The sequence below is a fragment of the Megalobrama amblycephala genome, linkage group LG8 (genome assembly GCF_018812025.1).
Source record: "Megalobrama amblycephala isolate DHTTF-2021 linkage group LG8, ASM1881202v1, whole genome shotgun sequence".
NCBI classification, from domain to species: domain Eukaryota; kingdom Metazoa; phylum Chordata; class Actinopteri; order Cypriniformes; family Xenocyprididae; genus Megalobrama; species Megalobrama amblycephala.
The window spans coordinates 8,629,129-8,655,209 of NC_063051.1; the positions used below are offsets into that span (position 1 = coordinate 8,629,129).

General features: G+C 37.4%; 1 protein-coding gene across 13 annotated transcripts in view; it reads right to left on the bottom strand.

The window, feature by feature from the left end:
- Positions 1–5,514: 5,514 nt before the first annotated feature.
- Positions 5,515–26,081, bottom strand: part of ptprt (protein tyrosine phosphatase receptor type T) — a 321,273-nt gene continuing 300,706 nt past the window's right edge. For all 13 annotated transcript variants that reach the window (XM_048199084.1, XM_048199081.1, XM_048199083.1 and 10 more), the window contains 8 exons: positions 25,232–25,367; positions 22,911–23,060; positions 19,764–19,937; positions 18,410–18,541; positions 17,147–17,272; positions 12,455–12,618; positions 8,440–8,575; positions 5,515–7,228 (listed from right to left, as the gene is read on the bottom strand). In XM_048199084.1, the coding sequence (XP_048055041.1) occupies positions 7,175–7,228; positions 8,440–8,575; positions 12,455–12,618; positions 17,147–17,272; positions 18,410–18,541; positions 19,764–19,937; positions 22,911–23,060; positions 25,232–25,367 (1,072 nt within the window). In that variant the 3' untranslated portion in view covers positions 5,515–7,174. The remainder of the gene's footprint in view (positions 7,229–8,439; positions 8,576–12,454; positions 12,619–17,146; positions 17,273–18,409; positions 18,542–19,763; positions 19,938–22,910; positions 23,061–25,231; positions 25,368–26,081) is intronic.

Sequence of the window (26,081 nt, forward strand, 5' to 3'; positions counted from 1 at the left end):
GAGATACCCGGAATTTATACTGTAGGGATGGTCATTTAATGAAACTCAAATGTAAATATTCTAATATTTTGAGATACTGGATTTTGGACTTTCATTAGCTGTACGCTCTAATCAACAATTTAAAAAAAAAAAAAAAAAACATTTGAAATGTTTTACTTTACATGTAGGGAATCTAGAATATATGAAAGTTTCATTTTTTAAAAATAATTTACAATAAAAAAATGAACTTTTTCACGATATTCTAATTATATGACCAGCACCTGTAGATGTTATTGTAGGATTACGAAAACAAACCAGTTCATTGAAACAAACTGTGTTTCCCGTACAACTATATAACTCGCTGCTACCATAGTACGACACATCGCTGAACAAATCAACTAGCTAATCACGACGGTTTCCCGAAACCGCATCGTCGCAAACCTGTCATTCAGCCACGTTGGTGAATGATGTCACGCAGGTGGTGGAGTAATAACTTCTTTGAATCCGTTTGAGATTGAATTAATGCTAGATTTTTTGCTATAAATTACGGACATGGCATCTGAGGACTAATTCTCATTTTTCTCAGTTATTTTGCTTTATTTACAGATTTAATCATAGGCTCGTTCTTATGGACTTGAGGACATGACACTCTTCAAAAACGGTGCTTAAAATCTCTTGACAAACTAAAATATGTAAATGTCATTTGTGTATATTTGAAATAAAAGATATACATTGCACTTATTGTTAGCTTGCTTATTTTGTTCAAGATAATGATTTTTTTAAGTCCACAATGGCATACAAACAAGAAACTATGCTTCTAACCACAGCTGGAGAGCCGTCGTTCCAACCACACAAATTTGCGATGCGGTTTCGGGAAACACCAAATTGTTGAACTATATTAGTAATGATACAACTTGTAATGTTAGTTGGCTAACAATGCTTTTGGGAAAAGCACCTCTGTCTGGTTTGTGGAGAAAAAAAAAAAAGATTTTCCTACATTAAATTGAGGAGGAAAAAAAAAAAAAAGCAAAGCGTTTAACACTATAAAGTTGCATGTATAAAGCTGCAGTGCATCCTCATCTGAACCACAGGCCCGGCTGTTCACTACAATGGTAACTTTCAAAACTGCAACAGCAGAAACCCCTTTAAATCTATAGCATAACAGAAGATCTACGTCTGGAAAGCTACGGGCAAGACGTATATATGGTGCGCTTGAGGAGACCTGCTGCACAAGCATACCAGCAGCTATCAACCTGAAGCTCGCCTGCACACCCAATAAAGCTAAGCAGGCTTGAGCGTGGTTAGTACCTGGATGGGAGACCTCCGGGGAAAACTAGGTTACTGCTGGTGGAGGTGTTAAATTTGTGATAGATGTGAAACTCGCGATAGCCAACAAGAGCAAGTTTCACCGACCGGATGTTGCGTGCTTATAGCTGAAACTTGACAGCCAAAAACATGCCACAAAAGTGGAGTATTGAGAAAAAAAGATGATGATTGAAACTGCTCTTATATCTGTGGTCTCCCACAATTTTAAAATTGGTTAAGATTTGAAAATTGTCTAGTGTGTCCCAGGCCTTAGATGAAATCAACCGAAGCATTAGTTTTGTATTATTGATTATAGCCTTGAGATTCTACAACATCTTTAACACTATTAAAATAATTTGAAAAACTTTTAAAGGTTATTTCGCAAATAAAATTCAAACTAGTTAAACATTTAAATGCAGACATCAAGAACCAGCGTATGAATCTCAACAATGGTGACAATCAACATAAAGCCTGTTGTTGCAGTACATTCTGGGTACAACCAATCAAAACTCATCCATGGCTCCCAGCATGCATTGCGGCATGAATACATTATGCAGCTGAATTATCTCAGTATTTTATTTTATTCTTAATATTTGCTTTTATGTTTGCTGGGGTTTTTTTGTGACTTTTTAGTTTAGTCTTGTTTTGTGATGTTCAGAGTTGATCTATGTTATTGATTGTCACCATTGTTGAGATTCATATGCTGATTCTTGATGTCTGTGTGTGTCTAAAGTTTGTTTTTTTCTGCTGATTTAAATCTGTTTGTAATAATACTGTTGTGTCTTGTGCTGTAGTGATGGGAAGTTCGGATCATTTTACTGACTCGGACTTTTGAGTCTCGTTCAACAAAATGAACGAATCTTTTTTCGAGTCATTTCGTTCATTTCGTTCATTTTAGCAAAATGTAATTAAAATGTTACGTGTTACTTCCCCAAAACATCTACTACTTATGCAAACGTTGATCCCACTACAAACAATACAAAACTACAATGCTATAAGATTCAGAAATGATTAATTCTTTACCTGAGTCTTATGACAAGCTGATTAAGCTCACCTCACCTCTTGTCTGACAAGTCTTCGGGTTTAAGTCATTCCTTAATGACGTGACAGGCAGTCCCATGCTAAACCAATGCAGTCTGAGCCGGTAAGAGAATTGATTAGTTCATTTCATGAGTCTTTCGGGTTTTTGAGTCGTTCCTTAAACACGTCACAGACCCATACACTAAGCCAATGCATTCTGAGCCGGAAAGAGAATTGATTAGTTCTCTTCATGAGTCTTTCGGGTTTTGAGTCGTTCCTTAATCACGTAACAGACCCATACGCTATTTCTGACATTTCTGTCACTGTTTTTGTTACTGAGGATCTGTGGTGTGTTATTATAAATAAATAAAGCCCTGTTATAAATAAAATATTGATTAATTTATCTTTTTGACTGTCTATCTGTAAATAAACACTAGGCTATATAATAATATAATAATCCAAGCCTACAATACAAAGTATTTATAGCCTAGTTTGTTCATTTTTACTCCAATTTTGAGTTTGCTGTTATAATAATTGCTTTTCCTAGGCAGACTTGACATATTGGTCTAATATAAGAAGATTGCTCAAAAAGGACATAATGACATAAATTAAAAGCAAATAACATTTTGAATTTGAATTATTAATGTTAGTTTAAAACATCAAGGTTATGATAACTTCAGCTTTAACAGTTGTAACACAAACTCAAACAAAACTGGAGAGTTAACGTTATTTACTAATAAATATAATGTGCTTGGGTCACACAGCATAGTGTATGGGTATGTCACGTGATTAAGGAACGACTCAAAACCCGAAAGACTCATGAAGAGAACTAATCAATTCTCTTTCCGGCTCAGAATGCATTGGCTTAGTGTATGGGTCTGTCACGTGATTAAGGAACGACTCAAAAACCCGAAAGACTCATAAAAAGAACTAATCAATTCTCTTTCCGGCTCAGAATGCACTGGTAGCGTATGGGTCTGTCACGTGAAACCCGAAAGACTCATGAAATGAACTAATCAATTGAATCATCAGGTGAACTACTTCTAGCAGTACAGAACCTGTAGAATATTGCACATGCGCGACTGAACGAATCACCCCCCGAGACGACTCCTTCTTCCCGAGTCACATTAAAGATTCGTTCAAAATGAACGAATCGTTCAAGAACGACACATCACTATTGTGCTGTAGAAACAGGACTGGTATAAATAAAATAATCACCCATATAATCAAAGTTATAATTCTTAATAAGATCATCAATCAGGCCACTACAAGATGGCTGTCATCATCAATCTATAACCATCATCACCTGATGAAATCTTCCCTTGAATTTTCTTGCTGTAACAAATGTTTTATAAAAACATTTTTACAGCAACAAGAAAAAAAACTAATATTAAAGAGTCAAGGGTCAAGAGCCCAATTAAAGCAAACGCCAGTCTCCATAATGGTGACTTATAAAACAACTGTAGATGTATGACAGTAATAAGTGAAGCTGGTAATGCTGTTTGTGGAGTTGTTCTGAGATCTTAAGAGAATATATATATATATATATATATATATATATATATATATATATATATATATATATATATAAATATATAAATAAAATTGCCAGTTTTTGTAGTAAAGTTTACTGTAAAAAAGAAGTTTGGTTACAGTATTGGAAAACACAAAAATTACTGTAAACAAACATCATACTGTATTTCTTGTGCATATGCACTATGAAGGCACCCAGCATGCAATGCAGCACAGCTGTAGAGTTCTTTTGATACATGTTGGTTTCATCTGTGCTGCTGAACTTATTTTCATGTTTAACAGTTTGTGTTGTGTTTTTTTAAAAATGAATTTGTTGAGTGTCACCATTGTGTTTTATACGTCGAGGATTGATGTCTGTGCATCATTTGGTGATGCTCATAAGAAAAAAAAATATCTTGTGTTACAAGATGATATCACAGCTTCAAAGCAGTTGCTTCACTATTGTGAGAGATCCACCTAGAAACAATTATTAATTTAAAACACATCATTGGTAAATATTTTTGCTTAAAATCTCCAAATTCGTTCTAAGAATAGTTTGATTACCTTAAAACAATTCACTTCATTTACTTCATATTTTGGCTTGTCATATTTTTAACAAATGTTTTCATTTGATTTGGCTTGACCAGGTCCATTAATAAGGTCTAAGATCCCAAGCAAATGGAACATTAATCACAATTATGGTGACTTCAAAACTCTGTGCCAGAAAGTCCAGGGCCACTTTTTAGTCCCAGTCCGTCCCCGGGGAAACGGATTTGTAAACAATTAGTTATTGAAACTATTAATAAGTTTGACCCCAAAGCGTTCAGTAAGATGTAATTAAAACAGAAAACAGGAGTAAACACTAGAAAGAAGTCATTGTGCTGTTTTCTCTCAGATATCCTCTGCTTATATACTGTATATGACATCAAAGTTTATTTCTGTACGTTGGCAGTCTGGAGTGGATCTCAGAAGACTCGTCTGCCTTTATGAGTCTCTGTTGTAGTCTGGGTCTTGACTACTTAAAGAAGCACCTTCACCCTTCAGAGTTCTTCTTGTCTTTGATGTCGGTCCTGTTCATGTGGGCCGAGGAGATGAACACATGGCCCATGCAATATCAAAATCATCTTTTTTTACATGTTGACTTGCAGTATGCAAATGTTTTAAACAGTATTGTTTTAACGTAATCATATGACCTCACTTCATTGTGTATTACGTGTTCAGTCTATAGGCATGTAGTGTTTCTTTAGTCTATGGCCTGGCATCATAATACAGCATTTATTTGTCAGTTTCGCAGATCCCAGTGAACGGGGATCATTTTGACAACGTTGTCGTCTGTACGCGGAAAATGCACAGGAAAAAACTTTTCCATTTTTAGTACATCATTGTCCTGTATATGGACCCTAAATGTTAAAAATTTTGTTGGATATAGCATCCGGTTCATGCAACGCATTGGAAATGGAAGGTCAAGTCGCATGCCTTGCATTGTGGGATACAGCATCCCATCTATTTTAAATGAAATGATTAAACAAACTAAAATCCTGACATTTTTAGACACAGATGGCAGTGTTTCCACAGAATGACCCCATAACAGTTTAGTTTCCTCAGTGTCCGATTGTAAAGTGCTGCAGATGTTCAGCTGTCATTACTGGAGACTGAGGGATAGTAAACCAGAAACAGAACTTCAGCGTTGGACGAAAGTTGCTGTTCAACATTTTGGTCCCTTTATTTATGTTATCACAATTCCAAGCAACAGAACCACCATGGTCATGAAATCACCAGCTCTACATACCACTTTGCTAGACAAATAATTGATAAATAATCATTGAAAAAAATTAAAATAAAAAATACACATAGTGGTCAAACAAAAAGCAGGCAGTGAATTCATTAAAATTCAAAAAGATAAAAAAATCACAGTCCAAAAAAAAAAAAAAGGTGCCATAACCTTTGTTTTCAGTGAAACATTCATATATTCTTCTGCAAAATACATTTCAGCAGTTCAGAAACAAATATCACAGTCAAGTCACAGTTTTCGTGCAAAACTCTTGGATTTACAGTTAAATTCACTTGCTTTTTATCACACTGAAAACATGTAGATGCAGAGTTTCGGAAAGCTTGAGGAGAAAAGCTTCTCAACCAAATTCTGGTTTACAAAAAAAGTTGTTGTGTTCAGTCGCCAGCTGTTTTTTAGTCAAAATGGAGCTACACAATGTTCCTGATAAGCATCTTGTCTATGGTTTGGTGGCAGTCCTTCTGTTTAATGTAAGAGTATGGCACTTCAAATCAAACGATGCAACAGGATTTACAAATACTGTAGATACAAATAAATGGGGGTGAATCTCACAAAAAAAAGTTCCAGGACATATTTCACAAAAAAGACAAAAAAACAAAAAAAGTCTTTTTTCTTTTTTTTTCTTTTTTTTTCATAAAGGCAATGTTTAAGTCTTTATTTTTTGTTTTTGACGATGTGATTTTTCTTTTTTTTTTTTGCCTTACAGTAGACAATTAACAATTGGGCAATTAACGGTCCTAAAATAGCCTCTATTTTCTTGATTCTAAATATAATTTCTTGTTATATATACAGTAGTATATCATTATTTGTGAGATTCACCCTTGGAGGTAACAGACATAAAGTGCAAATGACAAACAGAAAATACTTTAGATACATTTTTTAACGTTCACTGCCTACTAGAAACCAAAATGGCAACATCTATTTCTAGAAAGAACAAACACTAAAAGAAAAGACAGAAACGGCAATAGAACAAATATTACCCAAAACTTCCAACTTTCGAAAATCTTTATGCTGGTCTGTAGGCGAGCGGCATACGTGTGTGAGAAAGCAGGCAGAGTGAAAACGCACCAAAGGGAGGAACCACGAAAATCATCAGAATAACAAAAATATCCGTCCTCACGTTTCTCTGCAAATTTGCTTAAGCTTTGTTTTATTTATTTATTTTTTTTCTAATTTTCTTTAAATCTGTACAGAGCTCAGGGAAAGTCTATTTGGTTGATCCCAGCTGGCATGTAGAAAGAAGCTTTTTTTCACTGTTGTTCTTTACATTGATGGGTAACATTCAAGGCGTATAGCTAAAAAGGAAAAGGACTGTACAAGATCACTTCACGGTCCAGGATACACGCTCTGATGCTGGACATTGACAGAAGAAGAAAGAAATGGCAAATCATGTTTTGTTTTATTTATACAGTATTTTACAGTGAAGGGTTGAACTTTAGTTTCCTGTTCTCATCACAGAAGCTCAGAGGAAAGCCTGAACGATGAGTTTGTGATGAGATGAGATGTCATTCTGAGGAAGAAGAGAAGATTGCTTTGCTTGTTTTTCCCTCTTCTTCACCTTTCGTACGTTCAGAAGGCGTTCAAGCTCTCCAGAGCCACCTCGTAACAGAATTTGTACTGCTCCTACACAAAAACGGAAGCGACAGCAAAATGTCATTAGCAGTTCAAAGGCAGACGACGCTCAAGGGACATTTTCCCAATAACCCCTGCATTAATAATGCAGTATGATCATTATACGGTCACTTTTATTAGAGGAAAAACATCTGCTTATAATGGGGAAACAGGGTCAGCAGCCATACCTAGTTAATATATGATATTTTATATATATATATATATATATATATATATATATATATATATATATATATATATATTCTTAATTATTTTAGTATTTATTATTTTTAAAACATTTTTTAAAACTAATTTATTTAGAATTAATAAATTCAACAAATTTAACTACTTAATTTCTTCTTTATATATATATATATATATATATATATATATATATATATATATATATATATATATATATATATAAAGAAGAAATAAATGATTTATAATTCAAAATAAATTAGTTTTAAAAAATGTATTAAAAATAATATACATTTTTTAAGCAAGTATAAATAACAAATAAACACAACAAACACATACATTTATTCATATTTATACAGATTAATTTCTTTTCCAGGCCCGGAAATCTCAGTTTTAAAATTCCCTCCCTACTTCCAGGTTTTTAATGAGTAACCTGATGTTCTATTTTTGTCCAGGATCATATCAGATGCACAGCTGTGGAATTGTTCAGTTTCTCCAGCTGAGTTTCAAGTGTAATCGGTGGAAAGGTGCAGGACAGATGTCTAACTAACGTTCTTTCAGAATTGCAGAAAGTGCAGCTGTCTGTCTCAGGGGTTTGAGGTGAACCAATAATTACACTCTTTTTCTGTCTCAGAGCAGCAGACTCGAGGAACTGTTGCTTCAAATAGAACAAACTTCCTGAACTTACTGACTATCCACATATGTAACCAGATCACAGCCTTCATCTGGTCTAGAACATTATAGAACCATATGATGGCAAATAAAAAAATAAACTGGAGGAGACTTGTGACTGGACCTAGTGTAGAGGAATTGCAAATGACTAACAAAGAAGTGGCAACTCATGTTAATGGCTGTAACGTAACAAGCCTATTGGCATTTTTTTAAAAGGCCATTTAATATGTCCAGCCATATAATACTAAATATAAATACACATACTAAACCACATTAATTTAATGTGAGCCGATTGAAAGCATAATAATGAACAGCAGATATAACTGTAGTGACAGACAAGTGTAGCTCACCATTGTCTCCACCATGTTGGCTTTGTTGTTCCTCAGTGTCTTGACTGTGTGGAACACGTCCACGATGTTCTGCTGCTGGATCATCTCACAGATGCTACAGATGGCACAAAACGTCCCGCTGCGTCCTCCACCAGTCCTGAAGAGATCAACAACAATAAGCCATGAGAAACAAATCACACATCCCATAATGTCACAGATAAGCAGAGTTAATATCCCATAAAATCACAGCTTGACTTGTGCTACATTTCTGAAGACCATAGGCCTCACAGCTCCAACCTTAAAGCTGAAGTGTGTCATTTTATTTTCATGTTAAAACAGTTTCTCGTATCCCAGTGTCACGTGCAGCCATTAGCATGTTGATTTCCTTAAACAATACAAACATTGGTGCTAGAGGTCTTCACGGGTCCAAAAATTCATACCCGAACCCGAAGAGACCCGTAAATGTGCTACACGGAACCGACCCGGCCCGACTATTATTTTGAAAGTTGGACCCGAACCCGTGCAGAACCGAGAAATGCCATAAATGTACTACCCGGACCCGTCTAAGATGGACCCGAACCCGACCGGACCCGTCTGGACCCGATCGGCACATAGGTCTATTCCACAGCAAATTGCTATTAATAAGTCAATAAACAAGTTGCGAAAATAAAACGTGTTGTCTTACCTAATATTAGTAGGCTATAGCTTTCTCCCTTGTACCTGACTGTGATGCACTTGCCAAGAAAGTTCATCCGTTATTCCTCTCTTGCTGATTGAAATGCTTAATCCACTCATTATTCCAGCTTTAAAAGTTCACTTGCTGTCACGATGACAAATGCGACTTTGCAGTTTTGCATTATTTCGTTGTATCTCGAGACTCGAGTCAACTCACATAATAAAATAACTTTGACTGTTTACCCTTTTGAACTATAATAACGATTGCTTGTTCAGTGACATGGCCACTGACATTAGCATTACTTATTTGCGGTCATTTCTGTGCTTTCTGAGCCGAGTCTGACCAAAACTTTAGATATAACAAGACGGCATAATGTTATTATAAAAACAGGAGAAAGAAAGTGCGCTCGCATGAGACATGCGCGTTAGCTGGAGCAACCTGAAACATAAGCTTTAAGCGTCACAGAAAACATTCGTGTGATAGTTCATATTTTGTTAATGATTTGAAATAGGCTATGTTATTTAAATGCGAATGTGCAAGGCTACAAGCAGTTCTTGAGATTTGAAGTTTGTTTGCATTACTGTTGCACACGATAGGAATAGTAAAACTCGATGATCACCGTTTGCTTGCATTAACTCCTCCCGCTCTGCTTCTGATGGCTGGGGTCGCTCGTGTTTTTCTTCACCTTATTTCCCAGCTCATACTTTGCAAGTTACAAAACACGCACAGCGCTGACTGACTCCCAACACGGCCGGGTGATCTCCGAATCAGATCGGCTCGGGTATACACACAATGTTAATCAGACCCGGGAACCGAAGTAATAGATTAGGACCCGACCCGGACCCGGCTGACCATTTAAAATATAGTCCCGAACCCGTACGGGTCCCGGGTCCTCGGGTCTCGGGTCTTCTTTGTAGACCTCTAATTGGTGCCATATAATGCACGGTTTAGAAGAATAGTCTTTATCAGAATTAAGATGGACTGAGGGTTAGTATTTGAGTCTGCACGTCTGTTCGAACAGAGGACATTGCCGAAATAACATTAAATCAAATAACTACCACTGATCACGGGTCAGTTTTACACATGATTGGTATCAGTACAATAATGTGAGATAATCACACAGAGAATCGTCTTCAAAGTGAATCGTGCGGTTTGCAGAATGTCAGCATTACTGTGACATTTTTAAATTATTTCTCTCGGGGAAACTGCTCTGCATTCAACAGCTGAACTTTTTTGACAGTGATGGGAAAGTAATGAAGTTGTCAGATCTTTTGTATCTCTCTGGCTTTAATTTGTGACGGTGATAAGATTGTCCTTGGCTCAAAGGCTGTGCGGTTTTATCCTTTAGTCCTTTTAAAGCTGCAGTTTTAATCTATGATTCTGTATCAACTGGTTTAAGGTGCACACAGACTTGGATGAAAAGCTATGAAATACACATCTTGAATGATCAAAATTTGCTGTATTAAACTTGTACAAGCTATAATAAACAGTGTCTTACATATGACAAAACTATAGAGATATCAGTCTGACATTAAGTACATAAATTGTACAATTGTGATATGATCACAAATGCATTATATTTCAGGTTTATACAGCTGCTGGTCATATAATTAGAATATCATCAAAAAGTTGATTTATTTCACTAATTCCATTCAAAAAGTGAAAATTGTATATTATATTCATTCATTACACACAGACTGATATATTTCAAATGTTTATTTCTTTTAATTTTGATGATTATAACTGACAACTAAAGAAAATCCCAAATTCAGTATCTCAGAAAATTAGAAAATTACTTAAGACCAATACAAAGAAAGGATTTTTAGAAATCTTGGCCAACTGAAAAGTATGAACATGAAAAGTATGAGCATGTACAGCACTCAATACTTAGTTGGGGCTCCTTTTGCCTGAATTACAGCAGAAATGTGGCGTGGCATGGAGTCGATCATCGAGTCTGTGGCACTGCTCAGTTGTTATGAGAGCCCAGGTTGCTCTGATAGTGGCCTTCAGCTCTTCTGCATTGTTGGGTCTGGCATATCTTATCTTCCTCTTCACAATACCCCATAGATTTTCTGTGGGGTTAAGGTCAGGCGAGTTTGCTGGCCAATTAAGAACAGGGATACCATGGTCCTTAAACCGGGTACTGGTAGCTTTGGCACTGTGTGCAGGTGCCAAGTCCTGTTGGAAAATGAAATCTGCATCTCCATAAAGTTGGTCAGCAGCAGGAAGCATGAAGTGCTCTAAAACTTCCTGGTATACGGCTGCGTTGACCTTGGACCTCAGAAAACACAGTGGACCAACACCAGCAGATGACATGGCACCCCAAACCATCACTGACTGTGGAAACTTTACACTGGACCTCAAGCAACGTGGATTGTGTGCCTCTCCTCTCTTCCTCCAGACTCTGGGACCCTGATTTCCAAAGGAAATGCAAAATTTACTTTCATCAGAGAACATAACTTTGGACCACTCAGCAGCAGTCCAGTCCTTTTTGTCTTTAGACGCTTCTGACTCTGTCTGTTGTTCAAGAGTGGCTTGACACAAGGAATGCGACAGCTGAAACCCATGTCTTGCATACGTCTGTGCGTAGTGGTTCTTGAAGCACTGACTCCAGCTGCAGTCCACTCTTTGTGAATCTCCCCCACATTTTTGAATGGGTTTTGTTTCACAATCCTCTCCAGGGTGTGGTTATCCCTATTTCTTGTACACTTTTTTCTACCACATCTTTTCCTTCCCTTCGCCTCTCTATTACTGTGCTTGGACACAGAGCTCTATGAACAGCCAGCCTCTTTTGCAATGACATTTTGTGTCTTGCCCTCCTTGTGCAAGGTGTCAATGGTCGTCTTTTGGACAACTGTCAAGTCAGCAGTCTTCCCCATGATTGTGTAGCCTACAGAACTAAACTGAGAGACCATTTAAAGGCCTTTGCAGGTGTTTGAGTTAGTTAGCTGATTAGAGTGTGGCACCAGGTGTCTTCAATATTGAACCTTTTCACAGTATTCTAATTTTCTGAGATTCTGAATTTGGGATTTTCCTTAGTTGTCAGTTATAATCATCAAAATTAAAAGAAATAAACATTTGAAATATATCAGTCTGTGTGTAATGAATGAATATAATATACAAGTTTCACTTTTTGAATGGAATTAGTGAAATAAATCAACTTTTTGATGATATTCTAATTATATGACCAGCACCTGTACAGCACATTCCATATAACATTGTTCTACTATGTGTTCTTCTCAGTTTCATTAGTCAAATCTGCTCCTCACAGGGTTTCACCATTCAAGACTAACTCATTCATACATTTACATGTTTATGGGTCTGTGCATAATAGCCTTGTGTTGTGGAGGTCACACTCACAGGCAGTGGACCACCGTGCGTCCATCTCCTCCGTCGTACTGCTCCTGCCACTTGGCCAGTCGTCTGACCAGCTGCAGGATGGAGCGTTTGGACAGCGGCGTATCTCTGTACGCTGGCCAACCAATGAACTGGAAATGCTGGACCAGCCGGTAGCCATCTTGTGGCTGGAAGCAGAACAGGAGACATTTTGAGAACATTTATCCAGAAACCATTAATGTCAACTCATGTTTTACAAAGTACCTACATTTCTTGCCGGAACCGAGACTCGAACCCATGACCTTTGGGTTACAAGTCAGATTCTCTAACCAAAATGCATTTTTATGTTGACTTTAACATCATAGTTGTTTCTCCAATTGCAGTTGGATTAAATAGGCAATATTATGCCCTTTTACAGTTTTATGAAGGTTCAAAAAACACCATATTTTTCCACATATTTGATATTGTTGCAGCACCTCTCTTCCCAGTCTGTCAGTAACGCTCTGGGGTGCGTTTCCCAAAGCGAACTATAGTCGCAAGTTCCGTCGTTACCAATAGAGTTCAATGGGACTTACGACCATGGTTTACCAACGATGCTTTCGGGAAACTCACCCCTGTTTAGTTGGTTGTAACGCTCTGATTGGTTGGTTGGACCAGTGTGCTGTGACTGGTCAACCACTTTGAGCATGTTTGGGAAATGTCATGCCCTTACCATAACCTTTTCAACACACTATTAACGCAACTCAACCAGGCCTCGTTCCTTTTATTTTGCATATGCTTTGGGCTGGAATTATTTAAATTAGGAAAATTGTGACATGTTCATGGTGTTTCAGTGAGTTCAGAAACAGTGCACACCGATATAGAGAATAACTCCCTTTGGACTGACTTTGTGCTTTGTAACTTTGCAGTCCTCCTTCATGCTCAGACAAAAACATCTCTACTACATTACTACTACTCCGATTGTTCTTCAGATCACAACATGGTCTCAAACTGCACTTGGATCTGCCAAGATACCGAAGTCTACAATCCATTAGAGATCTCAATTTGAACTCAAACATTTCTCATCAATCATCTCTCAAGACCAAATGATCTGAGCTGCTATTCACATATAGCTCTATACTTTCACTGGATGTCAACTATTGACTCATTTATGTCTATTTTTATCTCACTGTTTTTAAGGAGAAACATCTGAAAAAAAAGGTGATATTTAAATGAAAAATAACTGAGAACTCAGTTAATTCTCCTGAGCTTTGAAGGAGCAACCTTGGAAGAACAAGCAACGACAAGCTGGTGAACGATTGTAAGCATTTTGTCTGGATATATAACACTCACAGTACCTCCAAATCTTGCAGTGACACTGAAAAGCATAAAATAAAACATCAAAACAGAAACGAAAGCAAACAGAGACGTCAGCTGGATACTACAGTCAGACCGGATCAGCTAAATGAGAGTCATATTACACACAATTTGCCATCGATGGAGCCATTTCATGGCAAATTTGTGATGCTGTGGCACTTATTTATTTTGTGCCGCTATGCTGCGCCGGCAGTGATTAGCTACCCGGTAAACCTCGCCTGTCACCAGCGGTTAAAGAGAATGAGGGGGAAGAAAAGAGAAGGGAAGCAGGAGGAGGCGGGATGAGTCTTGGAACACGTCAAGCTTCAGTAATGACTGCTAATGTGCACAAACAGAACGCTAAAGCTGGAAAAGAAGAAAAATGACGATCTGCTGCACAAAACTGATCCATGGATTATATCAGCTGTGGCAGGATGGTGGTCAAATAGTTATATGATTTTTGTGCTCACGCACATGTGGCTGGCAAAACGAATCACGTTCAGAGACGCATGAGATGTGCTGAGTGTTGAAATCATGAGGATTGAGAAGGAATATAAAGTCGTGGCCCCTTTTTGGATTAACTTAATTTCTCACTTCACTAACTCAGGGTCATAATCTCAGCTGCTGTTGATTTACTGTCACATTAGGAGTCAAATCAAAGTGACTTAAGTGAATTTTTATCTCCTCTTGAGCTGTAGGATTTTTGCTTTACAAAGTGGTTTTATTTTAGTAAGTCAGTAAGGATTGTTTGACAGTGGACTTTCACCTTTAAAAAGTTAATTATTATTATTTTTTTTAATCAAAACACTAAAGTTTAGTGTTTTTTTGATAATGACAGTACTTTTTGACAAATTGTTTGATACCGATACTAAAAGGGATAATTTGTTCATCTTACTGTTGCTATGGTTTCCTCCTCAGGTGAACGTGACTTCTGTTCACAAGAATCTATTTACCAGCAGCAAAAAATACACACTATCTTTTGTTGCTGAAATGTTGTTTGGAAAAAGTCCTTTATGAAACTGATTATTTAAGAATTTAGTCAGTCATTATCACAAAATAATCCCCTTCATACACTAAATTGCCAAAAGGTTTGGGACGCCTGCCTTTATGTGCACATGAACTTTAATGACATCCCATTCTTAATCTGTAGGGTTTAATATGGAGTTGGCCCACCCTTTGCAGCTATAACATCCTCAACACATTTCTGGGAAGGTTCCACAAGGTTTATGGGAATGTTTGACCATTGTTCTAGAAGCGCATTTGTGAGGTCAGGCAGTGATGTTGGACGAGAGGGCCTGGCTCTCAGTTTCCGCTCTAATTCATCCCAAAGGTTTTCTGTCGGGTTGAGGTCAGGCCAGTCAAGTTCCTCCACGCCAAACTCGCTCATCCATGTCTTTATGGACCTTGCTTTGTGCACTGGTGCGCAGTCATGTTGGAACAGGAAGGGGCCATCCCCAAACTGTTCCCACAAAGTTGGGAGCATGAAATTGTCCAAAATGTCTTGGTATGCTGAAGCATTAAGAGTTCCTTTCACTGGAACTAAGGGGTCAAGCCCAACCCCTGAAAAACAACCCCACTCTGTAATCCCCCCTCCACCAAACTTTACATTTTCCACAATGCAGTCAGGCAAGTACAGTTCTCCTGGCAACCGCCAAACCCAGACTCGTCCATCGGATTGTTAGACAGAGAAGCGTGATTGGTCACTCCAGAGAACACGTCTCCACTGCTCTAGGGTCCAGTGGCGGTGTGCTTAACACCACTGCATCCGACGCTTTGCATTGCACTTGGTGATGTAAGGCTTGGAAGCAGCTGCTCGGCCATAGAAACCCATTCCATGAAGCTCTCTACGCACTGTTCTTGAGCTAATCTGAAGGCCACATGAAGTTTGGAGGTCTGTAGCTATTGACTCTGCAGAAAGTTGACGACTTCTGTGCACTGTGCGCCTCAGCATGTGATTTTACGTGGCCTACCACTTCATGGCTAAGTTGCTGTTGTTCCCAATTGCTTCCACTTTGTTATGATACCACTAACAGCTGACCATGGAATATTTAGTAGTGAGCAAATTTCACGAATGGACTTATTGCACTGGTGGCAACCAATCACGGTACCAAGCTTGAACTCACTGAGCTCCTGAGAGCGACCCATTCTTTCACAAATGTTTGTAGAAGCAGTCTGCATGCCTAGGTGCTTGATTTTATACACCTGTGGCCATGGAAGTGATTGGAACACCTGAATTCAATGATTTGGAGGGGTGTCCCAATACTTTTGGCAATATAGTGTATCAGGGGTATATCATATTTTGATCAGAAACCAAAATGAAGAGGTGTTTATTTTTTACGTAAATATTATATATGTATATTCACACATATCATCGCTGTCGGGCAGAAGCATCGTTTCTCCATATTTCGTAATTTTTTTTTTCATTATTCATTACTATTGGTCACCCTTTATATCTGTTTGTGGGTTTTACAAATATTTAACCAATGAAAAGTATTAAAAGGAGTTTGAGAGTAAACCTCATAACTCCACCCGCTTCAATCTTGAATAAAGTGCCTCACACACTTTGGACTGTCTTAGCTTGTTAGCAATGCAACGGTATATAAAGAACTGGTTCTTTGAATAAGTACAGCGTTTTCCTTATTCAATAAACACTATATATAAATGAAGACTAATGTTTGGTGTATTTAAAAAGTGCAAAGAGTGTTTCAGAGTAGCATTTGTCATCAAATCATACCCTTTGTGTTCATCTTAAATAACATGAGATATGACATAAAATGACATAAAAAACTGAGTGTCCACATAGCTGCAATAATCTTTATAACCTGTAAGTTGATGAAAACATAATGCAATGCACTTACTGTCATTCTAACGATGGACAAAACACACGTCAGAAAATGTTAATAATATATAATGATACATGCAAGTGTCTGACCATATATAAAGCCACAATATCGACTTTGACTACACAGTGTTTATTTATTTTAAAAATACAGTGATTTTTTCATTTCCTTTTTGGAGACAAAAGGTTTCCGCCTTATGATACATAAAATATATTAATAAATATATTAACAATATTACTGTTACAACTGTATTTTTATCAAATAAATGCAGTCTTGGTGAGCAGAAGAGACTTCTTTCAAAAACAAAAAAATCTTACAGACCCAGACCTTTTGAATGGTAGTGTATATATCAGATTTGCACCGTGGTCTGAAATAAACACTGACAGCGCTCTGACAGACCTGACTGGAGCTTGAGGATCAGCAAAGGATCAAATGACGGAGTGAGAGGCAAATCAATGAACACATTTCTGCCTCAGTCACGCAAAGAGCCATTAAACATCAACACCCAACAGCCCCTTCCCTATGCACTGACCCTACTTACCCGTGCCATGTTGCAGATCCTAAAAATGCGATTGATAATGTCCTCATCAATGTCGGCGGAGATGAATTCAACCTGAATGGGGCCGTAGCAGCAGGAGCCTTTCTCTGGCCAGTACTGCATGCAGAGCTGCAGCGGGGGCAAAAATTACAGCAAATAAGTACACTGAACAGAAGTTCACATCCAGACAACGTGACTCAATAATGTACTTAGAGCTCATGAGGCTGAAATCTAAAGAGTGCAGGAGAAATAGAAATAACTCAATAATTTTAAAGTCCACTAATCTGAACTTAAATTGCAGTGTGCCAAAGAAATCTGTTCCAATGATCCCTCACTTACTCACTCAAACTTAAATGAGTCACATCATGATAAATCAAATTTCCTTTGATCTTCTGAGATAAAAGAGTTTGTTATAATATGAAAATATCCTGTAACTTTCAGAACTCAAGAAAAAGAATGGAGAACTAAGTGAAAAAGACCATTTACTGAAACTAAACAACTGAATCATCTCATTCTGAACTTTTGCAAATTTCTGACAGAAAACTAAAATGTAGATAATGATGGAAACAATAATACAATCAGGTTATATTATCATATTAAAAAGTTATATTTCATATAATGTATACTGTATATGAATGTATATGTTTCATATACACACGTACACTACAGTTCCCTGAGGCTGCATTTATTTGATCAAAAATACAGTAAAAACTGTAATATTGTGAAATATTACAATTTCAAAATAACTGTTTTCTATTTGAATAAATGTGAAAACAAAGTTACATTTTCAGCATCATTACTCCAGTCTTCAGTATCACATGATTTTTCAGAGATCATTCTATGTTGATTAGCTGCTTAAGATTTATTTATTATTATTAATACTGAAAACAGTTGTGTTGGATATTTTAGTGGAAATCAATTTTTCAGGATTCTTTGATGAATAGAAAGTTCAAATTAACAGCATTTATTTGAAACAGAAACATTTTGTAACATTATAAATGTCTTTACTGTCAGATTTGATCAATTTAATGCATCCTTTCTGAAAAAAAAAAAAAAAAAGTAGTGTATATTTTATATAAATTATTATATTAATACATGCATAAAGACTTTTTTGTTTTAGATTGCATTTTTGGATTAGCCCTCCTTTTCGGATTGACAATCATCCCCAAAACGTAATCCAACACTATGAGGAAAACAAATCCTATCATCCACCTCAAGAATTGCAATAGAATACAAACGGAGGCGAGGGTCAAGTACTTCACATACCTGCGCAGCGTCCATTTCGTTCAGCATCACAATGGTGGAGCAGTTGTAGTCGAACACTAGCCTCCAGAAGTCGGCCACGGTGTTGGGCAGAGGGTGCTGCGTTACGATGAAGGCCGCCGGCTGTTTGTGGCTCTAGAGCAATCAATAAGAGAACAAGTTAACTCTTCCTTCCAGCACTGAAGATGTGCCTGGACCCAACACATCCCAACGTGCCTCACATGTGTAATGACCAAAACTAAATGGAGACCTGCAGAGGGACAGGAAGCACAGAGACTGAGTGATAACCTTGCCAGGGTATTCATTGACATGGACTGCCGAGTCTCTGTTTGAGACAAACGCGCACGCACTCTTCTACCACGGGTCGGCCGTTCAATTCATTTGCTGCTTATCTTCTTTTTTTCATCTTGTTGTTCTTTATCTGAGGTGCGTGTCTTCTGTCTTGATTATCCTTTTTGGATGCTGCGTGAAGATGCTGGTTTATGGTACGAGTGTGATTACGATCTATGTGTGGAGATTACGGAGATGTGATCTAATCTTGTATTTGTTAAATTGGCTTGTTTATGAGATTGTCACTGTGTGATCTCCTGGGCGTTCTGCTCCGCTTACCTGGGATTTATCATAGTGCACTATGGGAAGTGAAGTAACATATTGTTTTTTGGTTATTTACTATAAAAAATTGACTTTAAAAAATACTTTTTTACGTTTTATAAATCTAAATTCCTTCTTAAGGCCCATTCACATCAAAAACGATATAATGATAACTGTAACTATAACGATAACTATATTAGCATCTACACCAGCAAACGATACCGTTCTGTTTCTAATAAGCAAGAGCAGTTTGCCACTTTAAATGCTTGAGCTCTTTAAAGCAGGATAGATTCTGATTGGCTGTCAATGTTTTTATCGTTCATCAGCTATCTTTTACTCTGTGTCGTTATAGTATATTATACTTTACACAACAGTTCTTTCTGGTTCTCGAATCTGATTAGCTGAGAGCCGTGCGATATTCTCCCAGCATCAGCACTGGTACCGTTTCACCATTTGTATCGCTCCACGAGCAAATCTACCATATTTTTTTATAAATACTACTGTTGTTATGTCACGAAATGTAGTTTTTAAGAGTTTTTTTAGGCAAGAATGTAGTTATTTAGACCTCAAATATGTGAGAAATATGCTAACGCGAGCTCATGTACCCACAGAGAACAGCTTCATCTCAGTCAGTCCTTTGTGTATTTGCAGCTGGCTCTTATACAGATAGTGGTTAAACGTAATTAATTTGGGGTATCAGCTATACTAGATTTTTTACATTCAACAATGTAGGCCAGGTGACACCTAACAAAGCACTCAAACTTACGTCCATCAGCGCTGCATTGATGTAGTTGCTAGACTCGCCGTCAACAGAAATGAGGAAAGGCAGGCAGCGGTCCACCGCGAGGACGTCCATGCTGCGGTTCTTATCGTGGTTACGCGGGAGCAGACCCACGCTGCAGTCCTCCGGACGAACACGCGGTGTCACTATATTCAGAGTCTGAGGAAGAACACATGAAGCACTGTAACATACATCTTTAATACACAGAAAAACAAACTGATCTCAAACATAAAGCTACTCTTGATCTTACATGGGGAAAAAATGGCGCATTTATAAAACCAATTCCACTCGCGCTGCTGGTCCAACCACAACCAATGCAAATATTTTAGTAAACTGAAGGTCAGTCATTACTTATGTATAAGACACTGGAGAACATAAAGACGTTGAGAGAGAGGCAGATGGAAAGAGAGACAGAAAGTGAAAAATGGCTTACAAGAGAGAAAGATGCAACGCTAGAAAGAAAACGAAAGATCTGGGAGGAAAGAAAGATAGAAACATATTCATCATATTTTATGAGACACCTCACAGATCTGAAGCTTTGCTTCCCCTCAGACGGCAGCAGCTTGCTCATTTCACAGGGAATACAAAACATAAAGGCACCATGAAAAGAAATAGCTCAGCTCTGGGCTTTATGGGGCTCTAGCAGCTCGGCATTGGCTCGTAAAAATGCGCTTTCTCCCCCGATGTCTGAGTCACTGTGTCTTTGCTCACCTGCCTCATCTAAATGCATTAAGGAAGCCACCGTGCTTTGCCGATTGACTTATTTAAAAGCACTTTGAATTTAGGAGAAATCATGATGAAATCACACCAGAGAGCTTGATAAAGTTGTTAGAAATAGCTGCGAGGCCTTCAGCCATAATACAGTACTGCCAATCGACAGCAAAAAACCTTGGAGGATTCAGTAAATTAGGCCTCCATGTGGGCTGCTCACTGATTATAGTTTAAGAGCTGCAGGAACACAAAACATAAAGCTTTAAAAACACGTATGCTCCGACTACTTTTAAGACTCGGAGGAAAGATAGATCACAAATGGGATCTCTTCAGTGTCTCAACTGTTCCTCCTAGATTGGAATGAGATTGAATTGAGAGCAAACGGAGGATGATATTCTGAGATACCGGGAGTTCTTTCGGAGGAGATTTCAACAATAGGTTGTTCGCAGTCACGTGGTTCTGGTGATGCGCGAAATTAATGTGGAGGGCAAGCAGTGAAAATTAGAATGGAAGAGATGGAGAAAAGTCTGTACTGTGCTGGTTTAGAAAGGTATAAACAGAAAATCACAACATATTTTCGACCTTATGTCATGAAGAGGAGCGATTTTTCTACTGAAATGAAAGACTTGACTGCCACCGAGGAGGTAGATATAGAGAAGGCGAAGCTGCCGTCACGCCGCGTTCAGTTCTAGTCTGGTTTGTTTATATCGTGCTGCCTTTCTGTTAGTGAAGTTAAGGCAGTGTTTTTGGATTTTCTGTCGTGATTGTGAAAATTGTCGCCATTGTAGTTCATTTATGCTGAAACAAGAATTGCAACAGGAGCTCACATCATCGTTCAGGGAAAAAACTGGATGGTGTAAAAACACAATAAGGGAAGCAGGTTGAGGAGGTGATGGGGAGACGCCGTATAGCAAATCTAATAATGTCACTGATTGAACCCACTTCCTATCAATAAAATAATCACATAGCTGAGTGTTTTTGAAAGTGTTGTATTTTGTTTGGTTTAATAATTAACATTACATTTGCGAGTATGACTCTCACTCGGCTTGTGAATGAGCATAACTTGCACGCAGCCACTTCAAAACTGTTCACAAGCTTCTATGGGTTTGATTTTGGTTGTCATTTGTTGAAATAAAAAAAAATAAAAAATAAAAAAAAATACAATGTGTCAGTGTCTGTCATAGACTGTTAAAAAGGGTGTCTGTCCGCTGAATGCCCCTCCGATTCTACTCCGTGGTCATATGGGAAAGTGAGTATTTAAAAGAAAACATTAAAACTATAGTAACATTTACACCCTTTCAACCAAGAAATTGATCGACTTCTGTCAGCTTGTTGAACACATTTTTTTTTTTATTTGGACATTTTCTACCATATGATGGCTGAAGCAGCAGCACGTGACACTGTTTTCACGGTTACCAGATCAACATTTTAAATGGAATTCTACAAAACGGAAGTGAAAACACCAAATGATCATGCAATGAGATAAAATAGCTTCTCTTCTCTGCAAACGATACCATGAAGAATGTGAATATTTAACCAAGTCAAAAAGGTAAGCAGGTGTCCATATTCATTTCAGTATCAGCAGACGCAAAACGCTATAAAAGGTGACGACTTTTAAAGTTAAAAAACGATATAAGTTACATAAACGAAAAAAGCTCATTGTGGTTTCTCGGTTTGATAGATTTGAGCAACCATAAATGACGCAAAACATAGGAATTTTGAGTTTGTGATAGTATTCCTATATAGAAAAATCACTCCAGCCGCATTTTGCGCTGCGGCAATGACGTCATGTGCAAACAACCTATTCCACAAGCTACATTTCCATTTACCTATTTTTAAGCAAATGTTGGGATATTGCATGAAAAATGTTGGATGGAAAGCCAAGAAATATATGTGCTCAATTGTGGTGGATAATTTTTTTATCCAACAAAAAGACAAAATACATTGGAAAGACATTTACTGAATAAATCCCTCCATGCTCAACAAAAAAACTCATGTGACTTTGCCTTAACAGAGGATGTGATTGGATAGCTGGACTTATCAGCAGACCAGTTTTATTGCACAGGATCTCAAATGTTGGTTTGGTCATTCTCAAATGCCTGAGCCAAAGGTTTTATACGATATTCCAATTAAGTTAAATTCGTAACTTTAGATGGAAACATAGCTACAGACTGTGCTCAAATCTGCAATTAAAAGTCTACAATTATATGTATGTCTACAATTGTCTCATTTGTGTCTCCTGAGATAGAAAAGATCAACCCGTGAATAATAAGATTTGTAATTTAGACACAGTAATGCACTAATTCTTGTAAAATCATAAAAAAATGTGTAAAATTCAAATGGGATTCTTCTTTTTTTTGTTTTTTTTGTAGTTGCAAATACCAGAAGCTATCTACAAAAAAAGGAAAAAAAGTTTCTCACCTGAAACTCATCTTTGATCTGGCTGGAGTTGGTCTGAGGGTCCAGTCTGCTGATGTTGTAGTAGATGGCTCTGAATTCACACACTGGGATAGCTGTGTTTCCACATAAACAAGCTTCCAGAATGGCATCGTGCACAAACACATACTGCTCCTGTAGAGAAAGGGATAGAGATAGAGATCAACACTTACAAAAAAATACTGTGTTACAGTCATGGTAAGAGATGCTAATTTCATGGTACTGAATTTCATATATATTTAATCAGTTTAAGATTTAAAAGTAATGCAATATCAGAAGGCACTTTTAATTATCTCGCTGATTCTAAATTAGTGTAGCTGCTGGTAGGCCACATGAGAAAAGCTCCCTTTGGCATTTTAGTGCTAACTTTTAATAATAAAAACAATAATCACAGCTCTAAAATAATTAAGGGTTTGATTTAAACTTTTACATCTTCAAACCAGCCAATCTACATTCATGAACATCCAAACACACATACGTTTCAAAAGCCCAAACTCTAGCTGAGAGTGAACGCCACACAGCATCGTTGAAGCACAGTTTGCTGAAGGGGAATGACTCTTGCCTCAAGGATGTTTTACATGGATTTCAGCATCGCGGCTTCTGATGCTAAAATCCTGCGGCGACGACAGCGTTCCTCAAAACCGCTTCAACTGTGGCCTTAAAAATGAGATCAAGGGGGCACTCAAACACCGCCCCCATCCTGCAGCTAATATTAAACTCCTTCTGAAACCACAGCCTCACATATGGGCTGGAATTATCCATATTTTAGCTCAACAATGCCTCCGGCTTAAAGGTTTGAATGCTAATGTAGGCCTTTGATCCACGCTAAGCTAAAGTCAAGCTGAGCTGACCTCTCGTACCTATTACTCCATAACCTGGTGAGCACTTCTGCAGAGGGCTGAGGACAAAAGACGAGGAAAAAGCCTTTTAAAAGATTAATTGCTGTGTGTTGTGTCTGTGGAGGATTATCTTTGAATGGAGCTGCAGGCTGACACAAAGTGCCTCCCAGAAGCCATTATCACCACCACTGCGTTTAGTGTTAGTCTTTTAAAAGCATGCTATCCTCACCGCAAAAATGTGTAATATCAGAACTGAATAAAATAGCATGTTGAGTTGATGTAGTGTGTGATTTAGAGATTTAGACATTTATTATTATAAATGATTTATAATAATAGTAAATTTTATATTTATACAATTAATAACATTTATATAAAATGTTATATTATTTATAATAATAGTTATTTATTATTATACATAATCATAATTATAATTTTGTACAACAGTAGGAATTTGCTTGAAAAAAGAGTTTTTTAAACAGTTAACAATAGTGTCAAATCATGAAATGTAAAATAAACCATTTAATAATTTATACTTATAGTGTATAATTATTGCTTTGTTGCATTTTAAAACAGTGCAATATTAATTTTCATTCACCACTAGGGGGCATGACTTTAAATTCCAATATTCAGTAAATACTGCCTGCCATTGTCTATGCAGTTTCATTTTATGGCTATTTTGATGTTATAGTGTGGAGATTAATGTAGGGAAAAGAAAGGTTATCTAAGTTTTAAGTTGAAAATAGATGGCTTCAATATCATCTTCACAGACGAGAGCTTAGAAAAAGGCTATGTGAGTAAGCGAGTGAGGTTGCAAGTGTTTGACTGACAGTGTTGGGAGTAACGCATTACAAGTAAAGCGAGTTACATAATCAGATTACTGTTTTCAAGTAACTACTAAAGTAACGGATTACTTTCAAATAAAAAAAAAAATAAAATAATAATAATAATAATAATAAAAAAACAACAACTGACAGCTTTACTGTCCCCATGTTGAGAGAAATCAGGAATAAGTGTTGTGTGTGCTGTTGTGTGCCCTGAGTTTTATTCATTTCACTTTTGGTGTTAAAGGGCCTTTACATTTGCCAAAAATAGAAGTTTTTTTGTTATTAAAAAACAAACAAGCAAGCCCAGCTCAAGGTGAGAAAAAGTAATGCAAAAGTAACATAACACATTACCAAAAAAAGTAACCTAACACAATATTGTAAGGCATTACTCTTAAAAGTAACTTTCCCTAACACTGATGACTGAGAAGTACAATAGTGAAAGGGACAGTAAATGACATGAGTGAAACTGAGTAAAGTTTAGTGAGTGAATAATTAAGAAAGTGAACAAATTAATAATTTAGCAAATGAATGAACAAGTAAATGAGTATATAAGCATGTGCACAATCTGGTTGCCTTAACGACAAACAGGATCATGTAAAATATATGGTTAAACAGTGCTGTTCAAAGCTGCAGGGCTGCTCACCTCTGTCTGAACCATGTTGACTCTCTGTGAGCGCAGCTCTCTGATGCAGTTGAAGATGTCCACCACACCCTCACTCTCTGCCATGTCCAACATAATGTCCACTGCAATGAAACAGCCTGTTCTTCCAGCACCAGCACTGCGGAAAATACAGAAGTTCAGGCTTATGTGTTGCTTCTAACCGCATGAAAACCTTCCACCAGCTCCATTTCTGATGTAAGACTACATTGTGTTGGAGAGGACAGATTTAAATTCTTATTTTAAATTATTAAGGGCCAGATTTACTAAACGGGGCAAATTAGCGCGAGAGCACAATTCCACAAATGCGCCGATGGGAGTGGCAAGGTTTTCGCACGATCTACTGCTGATGTGCAAGTTAAAGAACGCAATCTAACAAGAGCAGCGCAAATTAGGGTTGGGACACAAATAAACAGAGCTGATGCTCTCATCGGGTGCGGGTCGACACAGGCACAACTTGTTACATGTGTAATCTGACAAACTACACATATATAATATCATTTGTCAAGCCATGTTGGCATATGGCAAACATGGCTTGGCAAACGATATGTTCGGATAACGTCTTCCTCTGGTGGTATTCCAAAGAAATTAATACGAGTGGAAAATATTTTCTTTCTTCTACCACGCACTCTCTGATATCTACGGAAGAGGATTAGGGCCAAGCAAAAATTAAAAAAATAAAACCATAAAATGTTGAGAATAAAGTCATTAAATTACGAGAAAAAAGTTGTTAAATTACGAGAACAAATTCGTTAAATTATGAGAAAAATGTCGTTAAATTTCGAGAAAAAAGTCGAGATAAAATGTTGAGAATAAACTCGTTAAATTACGAGAA